Source organism: Gopherus evgoodei, chromosome 13 (assembly GCF_007399415.2).
Source record: "Gopherus evgoodei ecotype Sinaloan lineage chromosome 13, rGopEvg1_v1.p, whole genome shotgun sequence".
In the NCBI taxonomy this organism is placed as follows: Eukaryota; Metazoa; Chordata; order Testudines; family Testudinidae; genus Gopherus; species Gopherus evgoodei.
The window spans coordinates 31,917,987-31,941,343 of NC_044334.1; the positions used below are offsets into that span (position 1 = coordinate 31,917,987).

At 49.6% G+C, this 23,357-nt stretch overlaps 1 protein-coding gene across 8 annotated transcripts in view; it reads right to left on the reverse strand.

Annotated features, from left to right (window-relative positions):
- Positions 1–285: 285 nt before the first annotated feature.
- Positions 286–23,357, reverse strand: part of LOC115660933 (acyl-CoA dehydrogenase family member 11-like) — a 35,643-nt gene continuing 12,571 nt past the window's right edge. For 2 of the 8 annotated variants that reach the window (XM_030582884.1, XM_030582877.1), the window contains 11 exons: positions 20,796–20,913; positions 19,720–19,862; positions 19,427–19,576; positions 19,092–19,186; positions 16,401–16,500; positions 13,612–13,752; positions 11,973–12,065; positions 10,929–11,036; positions 5,242–5,413; positions 4,875–4,941; positions 286–1,823 (listed from right to left, as the gene is read on the reverse strand). In XM_030582884.1, coding sequence (XP_030438744.1) covers positions 1,697–1,823; positions 4,875–4,941; positions 5,242–5,413; positions 10,929–11,036; positions 11,973–12,065; positions 13,612–13,752; positions 16,401–16,500; positions 19,092–19,186; positions 19,427–19,576; positions 19,720–19,862; positions 20,796–20,913 — 1,314 coding nt within the window. In that variant the 3' untranslated portion in view covers positions 286–1,696. Of the gene's footprint in view, positions 1,824–4,874; positions 4,942–5,241; positions 5,414–7,532; positions 8,806–9,712; positions 9,846–10,798; positions 11,037–11,972; positions 12,066–13,611; positions 13,753–16,400; positions 16,501–19,091; positions 19,187–19,426; positions 19,577–19,719; positions 19,863–20,795; positions 20,914–23,357 lie in introns of those variants that run through there. The other 6 variants (XM_030582878.1, XR_004002981.1, XM_030582883.1 and 3 more) reach the window with 6 other exon arrangements.

Here is a 23,357-nt window from a genome sequence, read left to right on the forward strand (position 1 = left end):
TTGGCCAAGAAATAGCACATCTTCAGTGACAATAGTTAACTATTCAGAGTACAGTTACTGGCTGGGCAAGGCAATGAGCACGCTGCATGTCACTGTAACATTTGATGGGGGAAAAGGCTATCATAGGTGAAGTGTATTTATGATTCCTTCCCCACATCCACCCTCTTTATAAGCTGAAGTTCAATTCAACAGGGAGTTCTACTTACATGGTATGGCAAGGAGACTTGCCGTCTCATTTAAATGTTGAGCACTAGATGTACTTTAAAAAGACAAATGCAATGTGTATTGAACCTTTTCCAAATTCCTTTATTGCAGAATAGCCAAATCACTCAACCATCTTGTTCAAAGAAACAGTTTCACATTTTAAGTTCTTTGCACTGATTTGATAAGAATTATAAAAAAGATTGCTTAGGTCTTACATTTCTGATGTAATTTTATCAGCTACCTTGTGTATTTGATCTCAACAAAGTCTGATTTTTAAACAGCATATAGGGATAAGTTTGACTCAGTACTGTACCTTAACAATTCAACTTCTAACACACTAAGGCCTGGGTTACACGACAGAGGAAGCGTACGGCGACCTAACTCTATAAGCATCTACGCTACACTGTAGCTCAAACAGCTGTAACTCGCCCATTACACCAACTTAATAACTCCACTTCCACGAGAGGTGCAGGGCTTCAGTCGATGTAGTTAGGTGGATGCAGTGTCATTGTAGACATTGTGTTGCTTCCATGGACTGTTACTGCCTGTCAGGAACTGTCCCACCGTGTCCCACGCTGGCAGTTAAATTGGTGCAAGCGCTCCAGGTGAGGATGTGCACTGCTGACACAAGCAGCAAAATGTGGACATGAAAACAGATTCAATTACGGCAGTGGCTGTACGTTGGCATAACTTAGGTTGACAATTTTGCAGTGTAGACTTGCCCTAAAGTACTTCTCTGCATGAGGCTGTCTTGTGACATGCATATCTCAATAGCATCAAGTTTCTATTTAACAATTCCTTGTGTACACTTCCTCACTAATAAAGTGTAGCCATTTCTTTCAGACCCAACCACAGGGTAACTGGAACTCTACCAAGCACCCCCCTATAACCATGCTGACCCATATCTGTCCCTTTTTGGTACTGCCTGGGAAAGAGGATCTCATCTTTCCTCATCTGGCCAGATGCTCAAACCAGGTTCTTGTGGCTAACGAGGCCAGTGGAGAATGCCCTTGGGCAGGGGAACTCTCCACTGACACAAAGTTGCTGGAGGCAACATTGCAGATGTCAGGTGTTGGCTCAGAGAGAGGGGGTGGGGAAGTGGTGTTGCAAAGCTAAAAACCAATTTTATAAACTTCTGTAACTTCTGTGTTTTAGACCAGGCTTCAGATGTAGCTTTGGTTCTGTTTCCTTGTCTCAGTGTTGAAAAGAATACTCATTAGCACTTCAGAGTTTTCTTATTAAATTCATTATCTGCATTTGACCACCACATGTTTGCCTTAAACATGCTAAGCATGTTTCTTTTCAACACCTCCTGAAAGAGACAATCAGTGATAAGCTGATGGTCATAGCCCATTTGTTTACACAGCTCTAAATATTAAGCACACTATAAGCAAATGCAATTTGTGCTGGACGCACCAGGCACTGGCCAGGATTGTAATCCAATTTCTCTTCCAAAGTGAGGTCTGGATGTTTTCAGTTAGCTTCAGTTAAGTCACAGCTTTCCTTTCAAAACTGGGTTTCCCTCATAAACCAAGTAGGTATCCATGGAAACTGCCTTGTCATCATAACAGCCAGCTTTTTCTTCTGAGTCTATGGGGCAGAGATCCTGTTTGCACCACCTGAGTAGGGAATGCAAATAACTTTTAACTAAAGCCATTGTATGGACAATACTTGTTGCAACCTAACCCCTAGTGATGTTACACTCTCTAGAAAGGCATGCTGTGGACAGGCAATCCCCATGAACACCATGGAGGGGATTGATCAGATTTCACTGATACAGCAGAACCGATACTTCTTCGAGTGCTTGCTCATATCCAGTCTAGTTAGGTGTGCATGCGCCACGTGCACGTTTGGAGACTTTTTTACCCTAGCAACACTCGGTGGGTTGGCAGGTCGCCCCCTGGAGTGGCGCCGCTATAGCGCCTGATATATACCCCTGCCGGCCCATCCGCTCCTCAGTTCCTTCTTACCGCCCATGTCGGTCGTTGGAACAGTGGAGCGCGGCTTAGCTGATCTCCACCTCCCTAGCGATTCGCTCGTTTGTATAGTATCGTGTATATAGTTCTTTTCTGTAGTTCTAGTTAGGTGCTTTCCAACCACCTCTGCTCGTACTTCCCTTGCTCTCCTGGGGCACATGGCTGCATGCACTTTTGTCACAAGGCATGCCAGACTGCGAATGTGCCCTCTGCAAACCTGGCTCGCTTCGGTCTATCGGCCGGGCATAGACATTATTCTGACAGTTCCGCTGGATGTTCTAGGCTTCCTCGACTGGTGGAAGATGTCATCCCGAGTGTGTGCAGGCCTGCCGTTTCATCCTCCCCTGCCCTCCATGTCCCTAACAACGGACGTGTCCTCGCTGGGCTGGGGCGCCCACCTAGGGCTCCTGCGCACCCAAGGCCTTTGTCACCCCGGGAGTTGACGCTCCACATCAATGTACGAGAGCTGAGAGCAGTCCGGCTGGCATGCCAAGCGTTTAAGCGCCATCTACACGGCAGTTGTGTTGCAGTATTCATGGACAACACAACGGCCATGTATTATATCAACAAGCAGGGTGGGACACGGTCCTCCCCTTTGTGTCAGGAGGCAGTGGGACTTCTGCATAGCCCACTCCATACATCTAGTGGCCTCCTTTCTCCCAGGGGTACGGAACACTCTTGCAGATCACCTGAGCAGATCCTTCCTATCTCACGAATGGTCCATCCGTCCAGACGTTCTCCATTCGATTTTCCGGAGGTGGGAGTTTCCCCACATAGACCTGTTTGCATCCAGAATGAACATGAAATGCCAGGTGTTCTGCTCCTTACAGGGTTGCTCCCCGGCTCCCTGTCGGACACATTCCTGATTCCGTGGATGGGCCGCCTCTGTTACGCCTTTCCACCGTTCCCTCTCGTCCACCGAGCCCTGCTCAAGCTCCGCAGGGACAGGGCTCGCCTCATCCTGATCGCTCAGGCTTGGCCGAGGCAGCACTGGTACACCATGCTGCTTGACTTGTCCCTGGCAGACCCAATTCCCCTGCCGCTCTGGCCGGACCTGATCGCACAAGACTTCGGCAGGATGCACCATCCGGACCTGCAGTCCCTTCATCTGACTGCATGGCTCCTGGCTGGTTAAACCGGTCGGAGTTGCGCTGTTCCACCGCAGTACAGCAGGTGTTGCTGGGAAGCAGGAAGCCCTCCACGTACTCGACATACCTCGCAAAATGGAAGCGCTTCTGCCACTGGTGTGACCAGCACGGCCATTCTCCGCATTCTGTATTAGTCCCCACTGTTCTGGACTACGTGTGGTCTCTCAAAGAGCAGGGCTTGGCGATCTCCTCTCTGCGGGTACATCTTGCGGCTATATCCACCTTCCATCCGGGGGAAGCTGGCAGTTCCGTTTTTTCTCACCCTATAGTTTCCAGATTCCTCAAAGGCTTGGAGTGACTATACCCACAGGTCAAACACCCTACCCCTACCTGGGACCTGAACCTTGTCTTAACCAGGCTCATGGGGCCCCCTTTTGAGCCTTTGGCCACATGCTCGCTGCTGTACCTGTCCTGGAAAACAGCTTTCCTAGTCGCTATCACCTCAGCTAGACGAGTCTCAGAGCTTCGTGCATTGACTGTGGATCCTCCATATACTGTGTTCCATAAGGACAAGGTACAGCTGCGACCACACCCGGCGTTCCTCCCTAAGGTCGTCTCCGCCTTTCACGTTAACCAGGACATCTTCCTGCCAGTCTTTTGTCCAAAGCCGCATTCATCGCGACGAGAGCAACAGCTCCATACTTTGGATGTCCGGAGGGCTCTCGCCTTCTACATCAAGAGGACCAAGCCCTTCCGGCGCTCACCTCAGCTATTCGTGGTGGTGGCGGAACGTATGAAGGGCATGGCAGTCTCCTCACAGCGTATTGCATCTTGGGTTACATCGTGTATTCGGGCTTGCCATGACTTAGCTCATACTCAGTCGGGCCATCTCACTGCCCATTCTACCCGGGCTCAAGCTTCTTCTGCCGCGTTCTTGGCCCATGTTCCCATACAGGACATCTGCCGCGCGGCCACCTGGTCTTCCATCCATACCTTTGCATCGCACTACACATTGGTCCAACAGTCTAGAGACGATGCCGCCTTCGGCTCAGCGGTCTTACGTTCCGCAACGTCTCGCTCCAACCCCACCGCCTAGGTAAGGCTTGGGAATCACCTAACTGGAATGGATATGAGCAATCACTCGAAGAAGAAAAGACGGCTACTCACCTTTGTAACTGTTGTTCTTCGAGATGTGTTGCTCACATCCATTCCACACCCGCCCTCCTTCCCCACTGTCGGAGTAGCCGGCAAGAAGGAACTGAGGAGCGGATGGGCCGGCAGGGGTATATATCAGGCGCCAGGGAGTGACCTGCCAACCCACCGAGTGTTGCTAGGGTAAAAAAGTCTCCAACAAACATGCACGTGGCACGCACACACCTAACTGGAATGGATATGAGCAACACATCTCGAAGAACAACAGTTACAAAGGTGAGTAACCGTCTTTTGTCTCCAGCAGCAGCAGATGTTGAGGTCTGGGTCTGTCACAGTAGAAGGTGTGACTGACTACTAGAAAGGGATTGGATCACATGAGTGTGGTGCGGCACCTGCTGAATACACCTAGAGGATCTGCTTGGAAGAGGTGGCTGGAGAAAGGGGTTCTATTTACCTCTGAGCTGCATAGGTGTCTGTGGAGGAGGCGTCAGGCTGGGCTGCGTGTTCGAGTAAGAGAGCCCCTGCGAAAAGCACACATCAGATATAAATGTTTCCAGACTCCCAACCCAACAGCAAAATGTAATGGAAGGGCCAGGTATTCCTTACTCCATCACAGCATCTTGCTGCTTCATACCTGAATCTCCTGCTCAAAAAGGAGGCAGTGACCAGCATTCCTTACACCACCATTGTTTAACAACATTTGAAAACCAATCTCCTCCGCTGAAACCTACCCCAGGATCCCTGAAACTAAACATCCTAGGACTAATTCAGAGTCATTTTGGAATCTCTACAGTGGATTGTTTGTCAGTTCTCTCCATTACCTGTGTAGATCCTTGCCAGAGTGTAGGCAAAGTCTCTTGCTGCTAGCTCCATTGCAACTGCCCCTTTTGAGCCAACTCTTTGAGTGAACTGGCCAAGCCTGTGGAGAGCATCCTGGAGGAGCTGCACAGAAGATTCCAGTTCTGAAATGCTGGAAGCCAACTCCAGCTTCCCCTGCAAAGAAAGGAAAAGTTATTGAGAGCCTCCCACAGGGAAACACAGCTGCTTAAATGCTAATGGAAGAGATCAAGCCACTGCAGTTCTCACTGAGGCTGCCACAGGAAGCTTATACCACACCAGCCAACACTGACAAAACGCTGCTCAGCTGCTCTCAGGAGAAAATTGTTTGAAGGAAACTTGCAGCATTAGTTTATTAACTGAAAAACACCGTGAGCTAGATCCACCATGCTGGCATTCCAGCAAGGTTTGGATACCAACGAGTGTACCCACTACCCTGTAATTACATACCTGTATCAGGTAGAAATTATACATGTCCATCACCACTGTGTCTGATCTGTCCTACATCCAAATATTTCCACTTTCATTAAGATGTTAGGCTCCGCTCAGAGTGTGATTGCAGCTACTGCTCTCCTTGAGCTAACAGGTAGGTTTGAAGAATCCGTCCCTCACAAGTCACATATGTGGGAAAGCCCAAAGCAGTCAGGCCTGCGCTCAACTCTCTGAGAATGGATGGCAGGGCTCTGGCTGCTCCAAGGGGCTTTGCTGGCTCCTCTGGTTAAGCTGCCATTTTCCCAGTGGCCTAGCTGTCTTGTAGAAAACGTGACAGGTCAGCAGTGAGACCCTAATACCACTCTACACTGGCTTCCGATTAATACTATGGTGTGCACACTGCTGCCTCGGCGTGTGAGACTGAGTGGAGCCTTTAATCAGGGTTTCCCATGCTGCCATAGGGTGAGCTCTCAGAAGGGCTCTTGATTCGCGTAACGTGTATTTGTATCCAATATATAAATGCCATTATGCATCACTACATCATATTACTGATCCTGTGTTTGGATCTGCATTTCCATGGTCATTGGGTTGAAAAACTTGCAGTGTGTGTGTGAAATCCTGGCCCCTTTGAAGTGTTTTGACATGGACCTCAGTGAAGCCAGGATTTCACACTGGGTCTTGGCCCAGCGTCTGGGGTGCTATGTTTTACAGAACTGTACATCTTTACCCCAGTAGTTCTGCAATTTGTGCTTTTCTGCTGTAATACAATGTGACCGAAGGGTTACAATGGTTAGATTTGCAAAGAGGAGCTGGTATTTTAGAGTAGCATTTTGTAGAAGGTGAATTAATGTGAATTAATCTCTTATTTGCAGATTATTTGTGAAACTGACACGTATTAGTAGCTCATATCCTACTAAAAAATAGTTTTGTGTATTTTAGGCTTTCAGTACTTGAGGTGATCATGCAGTTCTTACTGGAAAATACAGCCTGTTGGCTCAGTAGGAGTCAACCTGTGAAAATTCAACACAATTTTGTATTCTATAAAACTTGCTTGCACTACTAGCTTCCTAAGTACAGGTTAGGTCTGTTGCCAAGATAAAGTCCAAAGGAACCTCCAAGCCCACAGCATATTAATGAGATGTTTTAAAAAGCGTTTTGCAAAAGTAACTTAGAGGTTGATGCCAACAAATAGCATAGAATCCAAAGGCAGAAACACAGGCATAACAGGCTGGGATGAAGCCAAAGGTACATAGGTTTCTCAAAACACAGTAGATTCATATACCACACTACAGTAGAACCTCAGTGCTACGAAAACCAGAGTTATGAACTGACTGGTCAACCACACACCACATTTGGAACCGGAAGTATGCAATCAGGCAACAGCAGTGACACAAAAAACATAGTACAGTACTGTGTTAAATGTAAACTAAAAAATTAAGGGAAAGTTTAAGGAAAAAAAGATTTAACAAGATAAAGGAAACTTTCTGTGCTGTTTCATTTAAATTAAGGTGGTTAAAAGAACCATTTTTCTTTTGCATAGTAAAGTTTCAAAGCTGTATAAGTCCATGTTCAGTTGTTAACTTTGGAAAGAACAATCATGAGAAGATGTTCATAACTCTGAGGCTCTACTGTAATACCTTGGTACAACTGGCTGTGTAACAAACTGCTACTGCCTAAACCAGGGGTTGGCAACCTTCAGCACGCGGCCTATGAGGGTAATCCACGGCAGGCCGCGAGACATTTTGTTTACATTGACCATCTGCAGGCATGGCGCCCTGCAGCTCCCACTGGCTGCAGTTTGCCATTCCTGGCCACTGGGAGCTGTGGGAATCAGCGGCCAGCACATCCCTTCCCGCAGCTCCCATTGGCTGGGAATGAATGGCAAACTGCGACCATTAGGAGCTGTGGGCAGCTGTGCCTGCGAACGGTCAATGTAAACAAAATGGGCCACATGCCAAAGGTTGCCAATTCCTGGCCTAAATTGCCATGCTGTTGTGTGTTTAAAGGAACCCAGGTACTGTAGGTCCAAAATCTGATCAGCTTTAAAGCATGGTTCTGGTCAGAAAAGTGACAGGTTGTATTCTGTATGTGTTCTGCATCAAATCCTTTCATCTCCAATTTGCTAATTTTTTACAGGTGATTTTTTTCCCCAACTGCCAGCAGTGTAAATTCAACGTACGGGAAAATCAAACTGGGTTTTTTCCCACTTCCTCTCTTATAAGGAGAAAAAAAATTCTAGAAGGAGAACTTAGCCAGCAGCTTCACTGCTCATGTGAAAGGCAGAAACAACTCCAGCTTTGCTTTCCTTCCTGTCTACCTGCTCTAAGTCCATAAGAGTATAACTGACAGGAGGCTATATCAATGGGGCCATTTTTACCGTCACTTTTCTGACTGATGTAGTCAAACAGGGAATGACATTTAATCTATCAGAAACTGTTTAAGCTGCCACTCTTTGGTTAGCCTCTCCTTGCTGCAAACAACTAACAAACAATACAGCAAGAACTGGACTCATTTCTTATAATGGAGAATCATTTTCAAGGTTATGCGTATTTAAAAATAAGAGCGAGGACACCAAAAACAGGGGGCTTTGATTGCAAATCATATTTACTTCAATAGGGCTGCACAGATTTTACTGAGGGCACAAACTGGCCTGCAGAATCATTGCTGATGATCCATGAAAAGGCAGAACACTCGGCTTTATTTGTACATAGCCCAGGCTGAGTTTTGCACAGCTGACATTCAGAAAGATCCTGTTTCATTTGTGAGCTGATCAAATTTGATATGAACTTGTTAGCATACAAGAATCCTGGAACCTCATGATACCATTTTTAAAATGTCACTTCTCAGAGTAGAAGTGGATTTTAAAATGCATCCAAAGTTCTGCAGCAAAGCCATAGCCGACAAAACTGGCCCCACATATTGCTCATCTGAACCTCCCAGGATGTCTCCTAGATGGTTGTCTTAGGAAGCTAGTGCCATTTCTCTCATTCATTCCTCTGGTTGCACTTTATATGTGAAGATCAGCAGGATAATCACCCAGTAACATGTTTATCTTCCTTCCCCTTGCCTTGCCTCTGTAGAATGCATCCTGAAGTACGCACATGAAAGGCTATCAGCTTCCCATAACCATATGGTGCAAAGGCAAAGAATGTTACCTGTCATTCATGTTACCTGTCATTCATGTTCTCTGGAGATATACTTCAGTGGCTCACTGCTCTTGGAACCAGGCTTCCAGCATGAGGCCAGGTGGGAACTCCCTTGGTGGCACCCCTCAGTATCCCATACTTACTTGCTGTCCAAGCAGGAGAAGAACGTACTCCCAACAAGAGCCAGTTAACACAAGCCAAAGGCAGAAATAGCAGAACCTCAGCTCTGTGGGGAGGAGGCTGGATGGGAATCCCCTCAGAGAACAAACATTCCCAGCAATGTTCCTTCCTCTAGAGATGCCCCCTCACAGTAGATTCCAACTCCTATAGACAACTATATGAAGGATGGAGTTAAACCAAATGGTATCAGGTAGCAAGAGAGGCAATAACGGTGGGAAACAAGACTCATGCCTAGAATGGTAACAATCCATTACTTTTATGGAGGGCTAAACTATCTCCCCAAAAGGTGGGTGTCATATGCTGGCTGGCCCTTTAACAGATGGCTTCAGCCTTGCCTGTGAGGTAGCAGTTATCACCCAGCTGATTCTGATCTGGGGACTTAATTACAACTAGTGACTACCTGCTGTGAAAAGGTCAGAGTGGACTACAGAGGAAGGAGCTCCCTCTCCCTGGGAAGGCCCTGGTGAAGGCAGGCTGAAGTGACATCTGAAAGTAGCAGGGAGGTCCCTAGGAGAAGTTGCCGGTGTCCCCGGGGAGGAGAAGGCAGTGCAGAAATCTGCTGAGAAGCAGCACTTGCAGGGGAAAAGCACAGTGGGAGGGGAGGCAGTGCTCTGCTGAATAAGTGCACGGAGCCCAGGAGGGGCAGAAGAACCTTTGTTTGGATGTTGATTTGAATTTTCAATTGGACTTTCATTACCTAGGAGGTGACCCGGCTGGAGGGCTAGGCCATGGAAGATGAAAACAGAAACATGCCAAAGTGGTAGTCCACAGGTGGCACGAAAGGTGAAGATCCCAGCAGCCCCACACTCTGATGCCAGGGAGTGGTATGGCTGTGAGTAGAAACAGTGGGTAATAAAAATACACAAAATAAATTCAATTTCTAGAGGCCAGGAGAGTTGGGGCACTGGCAGCTCAGAAGCAGGTTGTGTTACACCCATACGTCAAACCAGGATTCTGGTCTAGAAGCCTAGTCTAAGCAATAGTGCTTGGTACCTGGATGCACAGAAGACCGGCTGTCTCCTGACTAGACAGATCTGAGCTTGGAAGTCCCAAGTGAAATGAGCCTCGACAGGCCCAGCTGGCTGCAGCATGGAGAGATGCAATGAGACAGCCATTTAGCTAAGCTTTGCTTGGTGTCACTCGAACCTACTGGAATAGTGTTAAATGAAATGCAAAGCTGGGTGGGCTTTTTAAGGGCTTCAGTCCACTCCAGAGAAAGTATTGGGGCATTTTTCACATTGTTTGTTGAGGCTCTTCTGTGGGACAGGCTTGTGGAATGTTGACAGGAGTATTGGTTCACTAAGGATATGGCTACACTTACAGCCGTACAGCGCTCCCGTGGCAGCGCTCTGAAGTGTGTGTGTGGTCGCAGCGGCAGCGCTGGGAGAGATCTCTCCCTGCACTGCAGGTACTCCACCTCCCCGTGGGGATTAGCTTACAGCGCTGGGAGCCGCGCTCCCAGCACTGGGGCAGTGTTTACACTGGCGCTTTGCAGCGCTGTAACTTGCTGCACTCAGAGGGGTGTTTTTTCACACCCGAGTGAGAAAGTTGCAGAGCTGTAAAGCGCCAGTGTAGCCAAGGCCTTAAGTCAAACCTTTTTCACCACCTACAGCTCAAGGATGGAATGGATAAAGTAGTGCATGGTTGTTGAAACCAAGAGCCATATCTGGAGAGCTGCCAAGTCTCTCTGGGGTCTTCCCCTTCCCAAATCACAGCCATAAGAAAGGAACATGGGATGCCAGGCAGCAGCAGCCTCAGCACTGTGTGAGAGTGGGGGAGATACCTGGTTGGATGCTATCAACTCAGTACTCTAAAGCCAGTGGTGTTCCCAGCAGGTCTTGCAGTAGGAGCAAGAAGCCAGGTCCACGGAGGTGGTATGTCTGGATGATCAACGTTGCCATGAGTGAACACACCTGCACTCCAGAGCAGAATGCAGCTAGCACCTGGCCTTGGCTTTTGGCGAGAGAGCGCAGCACGTCAAGTGAGAGGATATTTGTTGTTCCCTCCCAGATGGTCAGCACCTGTGCAGGAGGGACAGGCAGGAAAAGCAGCTGTTATTGGGATTTCTTACCAATGACAGGAATGCTCAGACTGATCTCCTCCACACATCCCATAGTGACTGAAGGGTAGAGCTGCTAGGCATGGAGTCAGGGGAGTGGATGAGCAAGGAGAAGTGAAACTGCTGAGTCAGAAAGAGCAGATGTACGGGGTGGGGGGGAGGGTGTGAGCCAGGACTTCACGGTGCTTGCAGAACACGAGGTTAAAGGCTGGGGAAGGAGGACAGGGTTAAAGGCTGGTGGCAAGGGCAGATGGAGTGCTGTGAGAGTGGAAGGGAGGGAGAGAAGAGGGCTGTGAGGAGCAGATGAGGCTGGGGTTGAATGGGGTATGAGGAGGTTGAAAGGGATACGGAAGGGTGGCATTGCAAAGCCCAAAGAGGAGACGAGGGCTGGAGAGGGAATGAACTGTGAAGGGAGGTGAGGAAGGCTTGTAGGGGAGATGAGAGGGATAGACCAAGTTTATGGGAGCAGCCCAGGGGAGGGTGTGAAGCAAGAGGGGTCAGTTCTCTAAGGAAGGAGTGAGCCCACATGAGGACAAACAGGCAGTGGAAGTCAATATGTGGCTGACAGCTCAACAGCGCCCCTGAGCAGGAGTCAATCACGAGTGACATGACGGCGAATGGCCCTCAGGATGAGAAGAACAATGACAGACTAGTCAGTTCTATCACAGTGTTAGAGCTCTGTGGTGATGTGAGGTCCAACAGCAGGGCTGGCACATGGGCAGAGGACAGCCATGACATTAGGTGGGAGGGACAGGCCTGGTGGCATTAGCACAAACATTTGGCAATCTGTCTTTGGCAGAGAGCCAGGCAACAGTGTAGCACTGCAGAGAGATGACTGGGAGGCACCAAGTGAGGTGCTATGGAGAAGAACTGTCGCGTTTTGTTTCTCTTTTCTTACCTGGGCATCTCGCAGTGCGACTGGCAAGCCTGTGTCCTCCATGTAGCCCTGCCCTCCAAAACATTCCAGTCCCTCAGAAATAACAGCAATCGCCTGCAAAACACAGATCACAAGACTCCAGGATTTGAACCTCAAGATCCAGATTACCCAGATGGAGAAATTGCTCATGCTGTCCTCCATGCTAATTACCATGTTGCATCCAAACAGCTCTGGGTGCTGATCCTGCAGGGAAAGGGTTACGTGAGTTATACTGACTCAGTGAGACAGGTGACTCCTCAGCCTACATGGACATAAAGGGATTTGGAGGGACTCTCTGGGGAGAGGTTCTAGGGCAGTGGTTCGTGTGTCCCTGGGGGGATGCAGAGGTCTTCCGGGGGGGGGGCGGTACATCAACTCATCTAGGTATTTGCTTAGTTTTACAACTGGCTACATAAAAAGCACTAGCAAAGTCAGTACAAACTAAAATTTCATACAGACAATGACTTGTTATAAACTATACACTGAAACGTAAGTACAATATTTATATTTCCATTGATTTTATAATTATATGGTAAAAAGGAGAGAGTAAATGTTCAGTAACAGTGTGCTGTGCCACTTTTGTATCTTATGTCTGATTTTGTAAGCAAATAGTTTTTAAGTGAGGTGAAACTTGGGGTCTGCAAGACAAATCAGACCCTTGAAAGGGGTACAGCGGTCTGGAAAGGTTGAGAGCCACTGATCTCTAGAGCATGGGCTGAGTAGTCAGACCTGGGGAGTAGGCTTGATAGGATTCTCATAACATCTTCTTGAGGAGTTCTGTGTTAATAAAGCTAAAGCCTTGGGAGGAGTCAAGTTTGGGGTTTACATGGTAAGTGAAATGATCTGTGCATACAGCAGGTTGGGAAAGACGCCTACTCAAAGGGCCACTTGGTCAAAATCTTTCAGCAACTTATAATGTCAACTGTGAGAGGCCAGCAAGTTGCCCCAAGAAGCAGATAGTAATCCCGGTGCTCCATTAATAAATAATGCAAAAAATAGTGCCTGGAAGTAAAGAAATGTATTTCAAGACAAACACATTACCTCACTCCCTGGATAAGTGGATCCATTCAAACTTCTGCACACATTTAAAGAGAGAGAGAGACAGCCGGAGAGACCTCTAGAGTTAAGGTTGAAACTGAACTTCTACACAAACCCAGCTCCTTTTTCAATTGCTCATAACTGTAGGAAACAAATTCCTTTGGGGAGTGAATTGTTTTTGCTTGGTCTCTGGCCAAAGGAGAAGAATTTAGCAAAATATGTTCAGCCAAGTGTACCCACACTTTAAAAAACCCCACACCACTGTTCCATCTGTTCTGATCAGAAATGTGACATGTGCCTCAATCACTGACCAGAATATGCCTCTCCCCTGCCCTACAGCTGACCTCCACTCCCCACAATGCAAGAAATTAATTAACTCACCTGCCCTAACTGGCAGCAGTCAGTCCATTGTTCTGCTAGCCTTGCAGGAGCAGGTTTTCTTCTTTCTACCCCAAGCCCTGGACACTGTATTGCTGCTGCAATCTGTATTCTCCCTGTAACCCATCCCTCCATCCAGCCCAAGGTCAGTGACATGCTGCACAGAGCCCCTCCCAGGACTGATCGAATGTGGCCACCCCAATACCTGTTTCCCAGTGTAGAGCTTAGCGACTGGCGTCAGCAGCCTGAGAAGATGCAGGTCCTGCTCACTGGCCATCTTGGTCTCCTCTAATCCCAGCAGCCTGGCTATCTCCATGAGCATGAGAAAGGCCCCCCGAGTTTCCACCTGCAGGGACAGAAGCAGCAGAGAGCACTCACGTGCTATCCCTGTGGGCACAGGCATGCATCAACTCCATCTGACCTTGTACCAGGAGAATTACCTTGAATCAGTACCAAGCCCCTGCCAAAGCTGCAGAGGCAAAGACTGCTCTGCCCAGTCTGATATACCACAGGTATTACAGGCCAGGTGTGGGGTCCTTGCTCCCTTGGTAGTTCTGTAACTGTGGTCCAGTATTAGGAGTGTGACAGTGCCCTGTTTTTTAGGCTCCATCAGACACCAGATCAATACTCCTTCCAGGCACCTGATACAATTCTCGACATCACAAGTCCACATCCTCCCACAGTGATGTACAGGAAACAAGATGACATCCTTCCAAAGATGGAAGGATGGAGTGGACTGCACCCTCAGCAAGTTTGCAGATGACACTAAACTGGGAGGAGTGGTAGATACACTGGAGAGTAGGGATAGGATACAGAGGGACCTAGATAAATTAGAGGATTGGTCCAAAAGAAACCTGATGAGGTTCAACAAGGACAAGTGCAGAGTCCTGCATTAAGGATGGAAGAATCCCATGCACTAATACAGACTAGGGTTAGGATTGGTGGCTAGGCAGCAGTTCTGCAGAAAAGGATCTAGGGGATGAGAAGCTGGATATGAGTCAACAGTGTGCCTTTGTTGCCAAGAAGGCTAATGGCATATTGGGCATCAGTAGGAGCACTGCCAGCAGATCGAGGAATGTGATCATTCCCCTCTATCCGGCACTGGTGAGGCCACATCTGGAGTATAGTGTCCAGTTTTGGGCCCCACACTAGAAAGAGGATATGGAAAAATTGGAAAGAGTCCAGCGGAGGGCAACAAAAATGATTAGGGGGCTGGAGCAAATGACTTATGAGGAGATGCTGAGGGAACTGGGATTGTTTAGTCTGCAGAAGAGAAGAATGAGGGGGGATTTGATAGCGCCTTTCAACTACCTGAATGGGGGTTCCAAAGAGGATGGATCTAAACTGTTCTCACTGGTACCAGATGACAGAACAAGGAGTAATGGTCTCAAGTAGCAGCGGGGGAGGTTTAGGTTGGATATTAGGAAAAACTTTTTCACCAGGAGGATTGTGAAGCACTGGAATGGCTTACCTAAGAAGGTGGTGTAATCTCCTTCCTTAGATGTTTTTGAGGTCAGGCTTGACAAAGCCCTGGCTGGGATGATTTAGTTGGAGATTAGTCCTGCTTTGAGCAGGGTGTGGGACTAGATGACCTCGTGAGGTCCCTTCCAACCCTGATATTCTATGATCTGCAGAGAGGCAGGAGTACTGCAGGAGCAACCACTTGTCAGAACCTGCAAGGACTCTGGCTGATTGCTTGATGAGTAGCTCACTTCCCTGGCAACATGATATTAAGCTTTTCTGCATGCATCTGTTCTGATGTGATCTGCAGAGACCACTTAGACCAGCTGGCCATATCACTGTTCTGAGGGTGGACTCAGAGATGCTAGAACCTCAACTTCTATGTTTGATAGTAATAGCTTGGAGATCCTACTGTCTCTCCCCACCACCATCACCCTGAAAAAGGATTTTTATATATTAGATGGGAATGAAAGAGAAACTTATCCCACCATGGGGGCCAAGCATTTGCATGATTTTACATTGCTCAGAGCAAGAAGGAAACAGAAGGTTTGACTGGGTTTTGGGGAGTGAACAGGGCCCTTTGTATTTTAGATCCCTTTTTCAACAATAAGTTTCTGCAGGTTGTTTTTTGGTGATCTACCATAACAAACAATATTTTTGTCTCTGATCTCTGTAAAGCAGAGAAGGACCCAGCTGCTAAATCCAGACCCAGGTCTGAAGCCCCTTCCACAGCCCAGCTGGTTCATCAGAGCCAGAGTGCAGGTTCACACCCAGCTTGCTTCTATGGTCCTCAGTCCTGTTTGTCTGCATATTGTTATTATTTATTTCTATTACAGCAGGGCCTAGAGCTCCTGAGCAGGATCAGGGCCCCATGGTGCCAGGTGCTGCACAGACAGTGCGAGGCACCCAACGCTCTGAAGTGCTTACAGTCCCCATAGAATTTAAATAATAGAGCACCATGTACTGCACCAGGGATTCCACAAATCATTCAGGGACCATTTTGGACATGGGTGAAACCCACTCAGGGGTGCTCTGTCCACCTCTACTGGTGGCTGGGTCTCCTGTCAAAGTTAATGAGACAGCTATGGCCTCGACTAATGCAGCTGGATCTTTTAGCTCAGGCCTCTGAGGCTCATGCTTTGAGATCCGGATGTCCCAGGCTCAATTACACGCCCAAGGGCAGGGTTTACATGGGCATCCATGTACTTCTATGAGGAACAGCTCTGCACCTGTCTGAGCAAATCCAGACTCCTGCAGAGTGGGTGAATTTCTGCTCAGCTCAAATCCTGCTAGAGTACATGTCACATCCCTGTCTAATATGCCCTGGATCGATACTAGCCAGTTCTGGCAGCCTTGTGCCTAAAGCAGGGTTGAGAGCATCAGTAACAAAACTCCACAGAGCTCTGACAAGTCTGGTTATGAACAACAGTGGCAGGCTGGCCTTCCTGATTCACAGCTCCCTGCAGCAGCGGTGAATCTTTGTCTTGCGGCAGGAATGAGTGAGTGAGCGAGCTGAGTGCGAGGAAGCCTCACCTCCAGCCGGGCCATGGTTTGCATGTGCAAGGGATGGTCCTTGATGAGCTTCCCAAAGACGACCCGCTTGCTGGCATACTCTCTGGCCAGGTTAATCACCCTAGGAACGAAAGGGCAGTCAGGCATGGAGGGTTAGTGGCTGCAGCCTTTATATTCCCATCTATATTAAACCCATTTCCTAACTTCCCTTTTGAGCCATTCACAGCTTGGGGATGCAGAATAACCCAGCCATGGCAGATGGAAGTGATACTGTATAGTCAGCCTAGGAGACAGCTAACCCAAAGCAGTGCTTACTTTTCCCTATCACCCCAGTGAACCTCTTCCTGCTCACCCGCCTGTTGTCAAGGGCTGAAGGCTGGAATGCTGTTGCCTTGGTAATACTGTTTAGGCTGCTCACATCTGTCCTTGGACTAGCAGCTAACGAAGCCTGCTAATTTAGCAGACCTCGATGTTACTTATAAAGAGAGCGTACAGGCACAGAGTGACAAAGGCACGCGGCTGGTGTATTGCCCTCAAGTTGCAGTCCTAGCGCCTTGGCTCCATGGTTACAGGTATGTTAACACCAGTGCCTGTGGCAAGGAGTGGCTCAATCAGCAGCAAGAGTCTCTGCTGTCCCCTAGGCCATACAAAGGGTTAAGGCAAGGGACCCTGACATTTATAGCCTGAGACAAACAACTTACCTACCACCCTGCCAGTTTCGTGACATGTTTGTTACCTTCTCTTGTGCCTGATATCTCAGACACAACATCCCGATTAATTGTTCTGTTAAACCATCTGCTCTTGTACAAGATTGGGATGTATCCGTACTAGCCTTCTGAAAAGTATTTGCATAAATATTTAGCATGTTATTCTACTTTGGTTTACAGCCTTTGGTTCAGGCCTCAAATCTGGCCCCAGGCCCAATGCTCCAGGCTGTCTATTACACCAGCTAGCTCCCGGTTATTATTAGTAATCATGCTTAGGATGGTAGTGCCAAAGGCCTAACTAAGAAGGAGGCTCCTTGTGCTAGGCACTGTACTGAGTAGTGGACAGTCCCTGCCCTGAACAGCGTCCAGTCTCAGTAGATCAGACAAATGCAGGCTGGGAGGAGGCAGAACACACCAGTCGAATGAGCCGTGCACTAGCAGCACATGACGTGTTAGTGCTGTGAAAGAGAGGGGACGGGACAGGGCAGGGGAGGGGAGGGGAGAGGAGAGGAGAGGAGAGGCAAGCATGGAGTGCCGCTAAAGGGAAGAGAGAGTGAGGGGAGGGTTGGAGCAAACAACCAATCAGCACAGAGCAGAGAAAATCAGCGAAGGTCCTACAGAGTTAACTGGACTGTCCAGACGTGCCTGCCTTGGTGGCTTTCTGCCCATGCCCACTGGAGTCTCTGGCTGGCTGTCCTCTCCCCAAGGCTATATGGCGGGGGGGAGGGGGGCGTGGAGGCACCATCTTGGTCCTAGCACAAAGTCTCTCTGTAGGATGTTTCTGGCCCCCAGTCCAGTCCCAGTGGATGCCCTGGGAGGGTCTAACATGGCTCTGGTGTGTCAGTCTCAATGCCAGCTCAGCCAAGAATTGTCCAGGTGATGCTGGCATGATCCTCAATGAGGACAAGTGTCAGTGATTAGTTCTAGGGAGGCCAAGGGCTTGAGTTCAGTTACGGCTGTGACCATCCCTCAGGTCCCTGGGAAGTCTGTCATGGTCTTTTCCTCCACACCTGCTAGTTCACACCTTCCCACCACCTCCTGAGCAGATGCTGCCATGCCTACCCAATCCCACCAGGAGGGACAGCAGTGACAAACCCTTCTCTTGCACCCCCTGGATGTCCCAGCAACACCAGTAGGAGAAACAGCCAGTCCCTGAGCCACTGCTGGCTCCCCACACCTGCATGCATGTGCCACATTTGTCCCTGGTGCTCCTGCACTCCTCCCTTCCCAACCTCACCCCTGAGCTTGGAGGTGGGGGATGGGCATGGGGGAGGTGACAGCGATTTCTTCTCTCCACCACTCCCCAGCAGCGGAGACATGAGTAGAACCTCCACTATCCCCCCATTTGGATCCAGCTGGGCTCCCACATAGTCATAGGTGGTTGGTGCCCTGTTGTGCTTGATGCTTGTCAATCTCTGACTGGGGCCCTGGGGCGCTGCTCTAACACCAGCAGCAGCCAAAGTGGCCCAGGATCTAGCCTGAGCTGCCACATGTCCCGCTGACAGCAGAGCACTTGGGAGCCCTCCCTGGGTGGAAAGTCATTGGAGCTTAGTCAATTTACATTTCTTCACCTGGAGAGCTATTGCTGGGAACAACGCACATTTGGGGCATTCTTTGCTACTCTTCAGACAGGAGGTTGCCCAGCAAGTATGGCCTCTTGCATAGGCTCTGCTGCACATTATCATCTGCCCTGCTGTAGTGCCTAGGACCCCCCTCTGCTAGGCACTTACAAACACAGAGCTAAGGGGCGGACCCTGCCCCAAGCAGCTCACAAGCTGAGCCAACATTAAGAAGTCCTACTTGAAACAAAAACAGCAAATAGGACGTCTGAAAGCCAGGATGTTGTGAGATAGAAACAACCTTCTCCTCCAACTTCCCTGCATCACTTAGCTCCCAGACACGGCCCCACCACAGCACAGTGTGGCTCATGGCAGCAAAGCAAAGCTGAGCCCCTTCGTCCGCCTGGCTGCTCCCCCAGGGGCATGGAGATCCATGTGGGCTTCACCTCCTCATGCCAGCCACTGCAGAGATGACATTGTGGATCCTAGTAATGGTCAACATGTTGGCAATGGAGGCCACACCCCGACCCTCTGCAGAGATCTGAAAGCATCAAGGAACAAAGGCTAGAATAAATCCCCCCATGAATCTCTTTGGGAGTGGAGTGTGTCAATGGGCTGGTGGAAATGGACTCTTCTCTCCATCTCAATCTGCCTCAGTCATCTGAAAAATCTGACTTCTTGCCTCAAAACCCCCACCCCCATGTCACTGTGTGTGTTTGCCAGCCCAGCCCATTGAGTAGGAGAGAGCCGCCTGATCTCCCCACTGCTGCCTCTTGCATACCCGGTGTGCCTTGGATCCATCCAGCAGCAGCTCAGCTGTCGGCACCTGCCTCGTCCCCAGCTTCTGCTTCAGCCTTTGCACCTCAATGCCATTCAGCTTCCCCTCCTTATCTCGCACTTCCAGGAAGAACAGGGACAGGCCTTTGGAGCCCTACATAGAAGCACATGTGAGAGATCCCTTCACTGCAGGGAGTTCCACACAGGCTGAATGAGGAGGATTTGGCTGTGATGAAGAATGGAAGGGGAGGAAAACAATGTCTCTGCCACCTCCGCAGGCTCCACTGGGAAACTGACCTGTTCTACACGTCCCTGAGCATCCATGATCCTTGCTAGGGTCAGCGTCATGTCTGAATCAGTGGCTGAAGTAAACCATTTAAAGCCGTAGAGGCAATATGTGCCATCTGGCTGCTCTCTGGCCACTGACTCTGTGCCACTAGCTGCAAGAAAAGAGCACAAGATCTTGACTTTAGGGGAAGCATCTGTGACAGGCAATTCTGGCTTGTGGCTTAAGCAGCACCTCTTTAAATTGCTCTACGGTGCCAAGATGAAACACGATCAGCAACTAATCCTCTTCACTGTCCTTGGGTGAAGTGCAACCAGGGTAAAATACTCACACCTCATAGAAAAGGAGCCCAGCTAGAGTGTTAGCAACCCACAGCAATTGCTCCAGGCTGAGGGCAAATACTGGCAGCACTGATAGGCACAAATGATGCAACACTATCACGGCTCCCACTCCACCAAGAATGGCAAGGGGCACTCTGTACCCAGGAGCCCTGCAGTCTTGCCTTGCCCAACAGTGTTCACTCTTCAGCTGGCCTTTTAATTTCTCCAAAAGGGAATTACACCTCACTGTCCAGGATCCTGCTGAGAACACCTCCTCCCAGAGTCATCTGTCTCCAATATGCAGCATTGAGGTTTCCCTGTATCCTTAAAGCCCCATATCACCAACATTTGCTTGGGAACAAGAGAGGAGGACTAGCATTTGAAAAAGGGTCTTCCACAGTTCTCTGTCCATCACAATAGATGCTGGCTAGAACACCTCTGCTGGCTGTGTTCAGGGCTGAGCTTCTCTGTGGAGCGGCCGTGGCCCTAGACAGCTGAGCGGGTGTGTGGTTGTGGCCTGGAAGATCTGTTTTGTTCTGTGGTGGTGGCAACAAGAGAGATTGTCAGACCATCTAGAGGGCGCAGAGAGTGTCAGATGCATGGTTTCCCTTGGTTTTAATCCACTACATGGTTTTGAAAACAGCCCCAACTATTTTACGTTATTGTTAACACAGCCCACTGTGGTCTTATCGGCCTTGTCAGTTATTAAAGAAATGCAGCCACACAGAGTGCTGCCACTGGAAATGCTTTCAACCTGTAACACCTACCAACATCAGAGCCTCCTTTGCGTTCCGTCATCCACTGGCCAGAGGTCCAGAACTTCTTGGGGTCACGTGAGGTCAGGTGGCCAAAAGCTTTTGCTAGGGGCCCAGAAATACCCAGAGACTGTCGAGGGCGGGGGGGTTGGGGGGGGGAGAGAAGAAAACAAAGAATTTCTTGAGAGAAAGATCCAGAAGGGCTAGCTACATATTTCACTGACTAGACTCCTGGAGGGGGCGGGGAGAGGATTCCATCTTCCTCTGAGGCATCAGAGATCAGCCACAGCTAGAGACAGGACAAAAACAGGCTGGCCCAGCACCCCGAGGTGGTACAGAGAATCCTCTTTCCAGATGCCTGGCTGCTGGGTCTTGCTCACATGCTCAAGGTCACACTGATATCCAGATTTGAGGTTGGAAAAGAGTTTTTCCCCAGGAAGATTGGCAAGGGCCTTGGGGTTTTTTTCACCTCCTTCTGCAGCATGGTATGTGGATCACCTGTTGGGACCACCTGGGCATATACTACCTATTCAATTTCCTGCCATTGCAGGGCTCTCAGTGTCTCCTGTTATCTCACTGTGACACACAATTTAGGACTGAAATGCTTTAGTCTAAATAAAGTTCCACAGAGGCATCTCTGGGTGGTGATGGCGGCCTGGGACATACAGGAGATCAGACTAGATGATCTAATGGTCCCTTCTGGCATTAAACAGTGTGCAACAATTGCCTTCACAAGCTGCAGAGGGTCATCCAAAAACCTGCCCTTGGGTCAGAATAGGCAAACTCCAGCCAGGGCAGGGAATCTTTCAATGTCCTGAATCCCCGTGTGTCTGGTGACTGCTGCAGAGTCTCGGAAATGGCCCAGCGTGTCCACGGGGGAGGGTTGACAGTATCATTGTACAGAGATAAGATCCAGACTCCATTACACAGGGACATGTCCTGGGAGGTGCTGAGCGCCTTCAGCTCCCCCTGACTTCAGCACCTCTAGAGATCTGGCCCAAGAGTTTCCACAGCAGCCTGTGCACCAGGGTACAACGTACATCACCAGTACACAGCAAGCTGCAGGGAGGACAAGGCCCTTAGGATTATTTGCTCACTGTACAAAGGCCAAACTATGCTGGTGAGCTCAGGGCCTGATTCTCCCCCGCTCTGTACCTTGTGTAGGCACAGACACCTGTGCAAACCCAGCCAAATCCTCAGCCCAGGAAAGTCAATGGAGCTCAGCTAATTACACCAGTTGAGGATCTAGCCATGGCATTTAGCACCCACTTTGCACAAGTGTAAGTGAGTGAAGAGGGGAGGGATAGCTCAGTGGGTTGCGCATTGGCCTGCTAAACCCAAAGTTGTGAGTTCAGTCCTTGAGGGGGCCATTTAGGGATCTGGGGCAAAATCTATCTGGGGATTGGTCCCACTTTGAGCAGGGGGTTGGACTAGATATCTCCTGAGGTCCCTTCCAACCCTGACATTCTATGAACAAGATGCAAGGAAATGGAGAATAAGGGACTTATGGCCTTGAAATAAAAGTGCCTGGAAGGCCTATTATTTGCATTACAGTAACAGCTAGAGCAGTGATCACCAACTGGTCAATCACAATCAGCTGGTTGATCCTAGAGGATCTCCCAGTCAATCATGATCTCCAGCAGGGCTCCCGGAAGCAGCCAGCGTGCCCTGGGGGTGGGGGAGGAGTCTCCCTCCATATGCTGCTCCTGTCTGCAGGAACCACTCCTATTAGCCAGGAACTGGGGACTGTGGCCAATGGAAGCTGCGGGGGTGGTGCTTGCAGAGAGGGGCAACGCGTGGAGCCATTTGCCGCCCACAGCAGCGCATTGGCCCCTTCCAGGAGGGGCGTGGGCCAGGGTAGGGAGGGAGCCTGACTTAGCTTTGCCATGCAGCCGGAGATAAATGCTGCCCAGTAGGAGGCCACACCCCAAACTCCCTCCTGCATCCCAAATCCCACCCCTGACCCCCTTCCAGAGCCAGCACCCCACTCCCTCCTGCACCCCAACACTCTGCCCCAGCCCTTACCCCCTCCCAGAGTCAGCACCCCATACTCCCTGCCCCAGCCCTAATCCCCCTCCCAGAGCCAGCACCCTGTACGCCCTCCTGCACCCCAACACTCTACCCCAGCCCAGAGCCCCCTCCTGCACCCAAACTCCCTCCCAGAGCTTGAACCCCTCATCCCCTTCTGCACCCCAACTCCCTGCCCCAGGCTCAGCCCAGAGCCCCCTTCCACACTGCAAACCCCTCAGCCCCAGTCCAGAGCCTGCACCCCCACCCAAACCCCTACTCCAGCGTGGTGAAAGTGAGTGAGGGTACAGGAGAGTGAGTGACGGTGGGGGGGATGGAGTGAGTGGGGCAGGGCTTTGGGGAAGGGCTGGAGTAGATCCTGGGTTACCCTTAAATTCAGAAAGTGATCTTGAGCATAAAAAGGTTGGAAATCACTGAGCTAGAGGCTTCCTCAGAACCCCACTTTGCTCCATGCTTGCCACAACAAGCTTGAAATCTAAGAAGACAGGACACCCATGACTTGTCTACACTAGAAATTTGCATCAGTGCAGCTCTCCCACAGATATA